Raw genomic sequence first — 5,416 nt, forward strand, 5'->3', positions numbered from 1 at the left:
CACAATTCATTGTCTGTACGTTGAGGCCGTTATTAATCTTTAATCCATACAACTGATCGAAGCATTTCAAAACAATGAAGAGTGTCCTTGATCTAACAGTTAGACAAGTTAGACAAGAGAGAAAAATACCGCTATAGAGTCGTAACAGATGTGGAGCGCTGTGGCGCCATTTGTCACTGTGTATTGTTTTCACTGTGGATAAACTCGCCACCATATGGCTGAGATATTATCGAAGTGGCATTAAGCCATAATCATTCATTCATTCATTCATCGTGTATAAAAGTGACTGTAGTTGACAACCAGTCAAATCTCAACAAAACCCAGGGACGGTGAGGAAGAGAAACACAACACCGCATCATCATGAGAGGTTTTCTCATCGCTTTTGCCGTTGCCATGGTGACCATCCAATCGGCTGCTGCTGGTCGCAAGAAGAAGTTCTGCGCAGCCGGATGCATTACAAAGATTGAAGCTTTGAGCAAAAGAATCACCGCCTTAGAGGGTAAGTAATGCATAATGGTCTGTGATGTACAAAGAGTACAGGCAGTGTGTACAATTTTTTTTCACTCAACCCCCGCCCTTCAAAAAAGCAACCGTTATTGTATACCAAGTATCAGAATACTGCCTTAAAGAATCCAAATAAACCAGTAAAGAAATTCTAGTATATCAAATGCACTCCATAGTGGGCGTATTCTCGTATTTAGCTTCGATTTATACTCTTTTGCATTGTTTACATCAGAAAATTGTTTGTTTTATGGGAACTGACAACAATTTTGGAAAGTCAGAAATGGTTACAGGCTGACTGTTTTATATATCCGAATCGCCTGCACCTTATAGGATACAATCAATGACAAAGGTTTTCCTTGTGGTCTCGTTCTCTTTCTTTTTTCTAGTTCCTGTACAATTAGAATAATAATTGATGAAATGTAAAATATGGTTAAACATTAATTTTTTCTCCTGTTTGATTATTTAGATTATCATAAGCATTATGCCGTATATTTCTCGACATGCCCGGTTACAGTCAGATAGCATGCTCGATTTATCAGACATCATAGAAATACTTCTACTTTTCTTTGAAATTAAATTAGCTCCTAACCAGTTATGCCAGGCAAAGGCAAACAAAAGGTATATTGGTAGTAAGTTATGTAGATTATATTTGCAAAATGCCAATTTATTCCAGAAAAAAAAATTTATTCCTCACATAATTAAGGTTTTATAGGAAATCCCCGATTTACATATAATCAATGCAGTTCGAAACAGAAGTTTTAAACATTATGTCGTAATAACGAGTAGCACAATAGCAGGTCGGAATGACAGGTACTAACGACAAGCTGTAGTGGAAGGTTGTAATAGACTGCAAAAACTGACAGGCATATACATGTGAAAACAAAAACAGTTATTCGACCACTCTAGTAGACATATGTCATATGTTTTCTGTATAACACGAATGTTTTGGAGAAAACGTGGACACGATGAAAACATCACTGTTATAAAAAATTTGCCAGCCTATGTTTTAACAAAAACGTTTGCGTGTATGGCTCCACCATAGACACGTGACAACGTTTATGGATAAGACGTCTGCGAACGGAAGGTGTTTGTACATTAATGCCTGCTTTCTTTTATTTTTTCATGTCATGCGTCGTTAAACTCGAAACAAAACACAGCCAAAAGATCAGCTTATACATATGAAATATTTTTTAACATGTACAGTCACGTAGAGAGAAATAGGCAAAGAAAGAATGGCACAGTTAGTTTTTAGAATAATCAAACTTAAACGTAGAAAAACTCCTTTGCAAAACAAATGCTTACTCTACGAATCCATCTTGTTGTTCAGAGCAAGACCAGTGGCAGATGTTGTTGAGAGTTTCAAAGGGAGATGGTGGCAACGTAGTCGACAAATGGGAAGGTGACCATGCCTACAACGAGGACAAAGCTGCAGATGCCCAAGATCTCAGCAAGACCTTCGACGGGATCTACAAATCCGCCATGGTCGAGAAATGGGGCAGCCTCAACATCCAGGAGGTAATATATTTGTAACAGGAAATGTAAATTATAATTTCAAGAAGTTGTAGGCAAAAAAAACACTATACTTCACAAGACTGCTTTAATCAACGACAGGGCATAAACACTATGTGCATCCTGCACACACGTCTTAAATCCATTTTGACTAAATAAACTGTTATGCAAACAGGTCAAGGTCGCTGTCTACAACAAAGGTGAAGAGAAGGCTTACTTCATCTTTGACGGACGCAAAACAACGAAGATGAACTTTTTCGACAAGGCCAAGCTGTTGGCTTCCACTTACCCAAATCTGTCATCAGAGCCCAGCAACTTTTTCTCCATAAAAGGGTGAGTTTTTAGTGTGCTCAAGTATGTATATCTCCATGAATGACGGGAATATAGCTTTATTTGTGAGGTTTGTTAGCTTGACCATCTCTGTGACTCCTCATCACTTAGTCTTGTCTACATGAGTGTCAAAACCCTAAAGTAGAGCTCCAGACAGCAAGATTGGAAAGATTTATCGAAAAGGGATATGCTCGAACGTATGAGACACAGAGAAATTCTATATTTCTTTTACATATTATTGTAGCAATTTCGGAATTGACAGAAAGGTGAGGCGCTATACAGACCCTAACTGAAAACCTGTGTGATGATTGAGGGAAAAGTTCTAATTTTTCTTAAGCCATGATGTCAGTAGGGGTTACAGTCAAATTCGAACTGAGATGAACTGACAGGAGGCCATGCTGACTGGTTACCTGTGACCATTTGCCAACAACCAGACGCACTGTGGTCGCTGCTCTAGTTTTACTATCTACGATATAGTGTCCTATATTCATAACATATTTTAGTCATCAAATACAGTAGGTATGCGGGGTTTAAATGACGTTAGATCCGTCATTTTGACAGTGGTTATAGAAGAGGGAAAGCTTTTAATGATGTCAGGTTTACATTTCTCAAAATGATTAACATCATCCTATGTCTAATTCAAAATGTTGTGTTTCAACCTGCGAACAAACATTACGCTGCATAACATTTTAAAATGTTGACATTAACTACATTGTTTATCAAATATGGTGAAAGCAGAGCATTTTGAGTAACTCTAAACCAGTGTCATCTAGAAATTGTTTTTACCTATTTTTTTAAACCGTGGCACTATTGGTACTATTGATGCATATCCATTAACAATTAGAATGGGGTTAATTAGCAAGAGGCTAGATTTCGCCGGTGATACGTTTTATTTATTTATTTGATGGGTGCTTTACGCCGCACTGAAGAATATTTCACATATATGACAGCGGCCAGCATTATTGTTGGAGGAAACCGGGCAAAGTGCGGCGGACACGCAGGACCATCCGCAGGTTGCTGTCAGACTTTCCACGTGCGGCCGACGAGGAAGACAGCATCTTGTGACAATGTCTCATTCAACTATACCATACTGTTGTCGCTGTTTTGGTTTATCCCTGGTTGTTTATATCACAACCCTTCACATGTTGTATCACTTAACACTTGTCAAAATGTTGACATTTTAATATTTGCGTCATATGAGAGAGCAGGATTTTTGAGTATCTCCAATACTGAGCGACTGAAACATTTTTCAGACATGTCGGCTACAATCGCCACTTCTACATGAGCCGGAGTTACGGCGGCTGTCCAAACGACCAAGCCTGGTTTGTCCTGGTAGATGATGGTAACGTAGCGTGTGACTGGTCCAACAAAGAGGCCAAGCCTTACTTCTTGTACAGCCCAACAGATACCTACGTTAAACTTGAGACTGAAGGTAAGCGGTTATGTGTACATTTATATCATACTCTATACGACATCACCGTGGTGTACAAATTGAGCTCCGTGTTGAAGATCTTTTCCACCATGCATTTCTGTCAGGAGCGATTTGAACAATGGCCTTTTTCACAAAAGTCACTCAGATCTACGTGCGCGTAACTACCATGGACACGGTAACTTTGAGAGGGCTCAGTGGAAGTTGGTCCTGTTCTGTCCTTATGGTAGTTACGTGGATGTAATGCTAAGAAGTCTCAGTGCAAGACGGCCCTGTATAGGTCGCCCTGTATGTACGTGCATGTAACGCTAAGACGGGGCTGGTAGCCATTGTAGTTAAGTGCCAGTAACGCTAAGCCGGTGCTGGTCGTCATGGTAGTTACGTGCATGTAACGCTAAGTCGATCCTGGTCGCCTTGGTGGTTACGTGCTGGTTGCCATGGTTGTTTTCGATGATGAAAATGAAAGTCTTGATCGGTTGATTGATGAGAATTTACGCTGTTAAAAGTAAAGCTTCAAACATCACTAGCTAGGAGGCTGAATATGGCTTAGTAAGTGACATAAATAACGGGATAGGCATAATAACATTACAAGCGTTAACTTTGCCAAATATAACCTGTCGAAGTGTCGTATGTAATACTTGATACTCTGACCACACCTGAAATGTTGTTAGTCATATTTAAGTCATGAGAACAGTCTAAGTTTCATCATTGACAATGCCTAATACGGGAATGGTTATTCGAGAAACAATTCGATTCAGACATATTTGATTTGTATCTTGATAATATGTATTTAGTTGATTGTTATTGAACACCATACTAAAGAATTTCTGGGTGGAAGAAACCGGAGTACGTGGCCTAAACCACCGACGGTTGGCGGGTTACGGACGAACTTTCCCACATGTAACTTACAGACACGCACACCATATTTGTGAAAGAGTAGTGGTCTTCTACGATCCCTAGAATGCGGAAACTACTATAAGGCCACTTATTGTCACCAAGGCCTCACAAATTTCCTACTCAAGGCGGAATATGACCTCTCCATGGGCGTCCTACTGATCGAAATGCAAGCGGTGTTAGTCGCTAGACCACGGCCCATTCTCAATATTTTGATAAAGATGAGCCATTTGTTTTGTTTTGTAGCCCTCATTGCCGATACCTTCGCCATTTTCATCAGAACCAGACCGTTGATGTAAGAGAAATGTCCTGGCAGGGTCAGCAACTTTACGCCAGTATGAACCTGTAGGCATTACAGCAAACAGTAAGCAGGATCTCAACCGAGAATTAACAGCTTCACATGGCACAACATGCATGTGGGTCTTTCTTAATTACTATATTTTTTCGGCTGTATAACTAACGAATATAAACTAAAATTCTGATTAAACCTGAATGTATTCGGAATAAAGTTATACTGATTCCAGATATAAAAAATATGAATGCTTAGTTTGTTTTATTTATATATTTATTTATTTGACCTTATTGGTTTTAACGTCGAACTCTAGAATATTTCACGTATGTTATATCGGAGTGGCTTGTGGGCGAAGTAAACCGAACACTGTCATGTGCATAGCAGGCGCCGGTTCCAAAAAGACGTTTCTGACATAAAGGAAAATAAATGAGAAGAAATAAGATAACCTGAGTTATTTA

At 39.3% G+C, this 5,416-nt stretch overlaps 1 protein-coding gene across 1 annotated transcript; it reads left to right on the top strand.

The window, feature by feature from the left end:
• Positions 1–291: 291 nt before the first annotated feature.
• On the top strand, positions 292–5,184 carry LOC135471820 (uncharacterized). The gene is made up of 5 exons (XM_064751178.1): positions 292–499; positions 1,832–2,019; positions 2,189–2,346; positions 3,597–3,775; positions 4,913–5,184. The coding sequence occupies exons 1-5, from the start codon at positions 361–363 to the stop codon at positions 4,963–4,965; spliced, it is 717 nt and encodes a 238-aa protein (XP_064607248.1). The 5' UTR covers positions 292–360; the 3' UTR covers positions 4,966–5,184.
• The last annotated feature ends 232 nt before the right edge of the window (positions 5,185–5,416 follow it).

Source organism: Liolophura sinensis, chromosome 7 (assembly GCF_032854445.1).
Source record: "Liolophura sinensis isolate JHLJ2023 chromosome 7, CUHK_Ljap_v2, whole genome shotgun sequence".
NCBI lineage: Eukaryota > Metazoa > Mollusca > Polyplacophora > Chitonida > Chitonidae > Liolophura > Liolophura sinensis.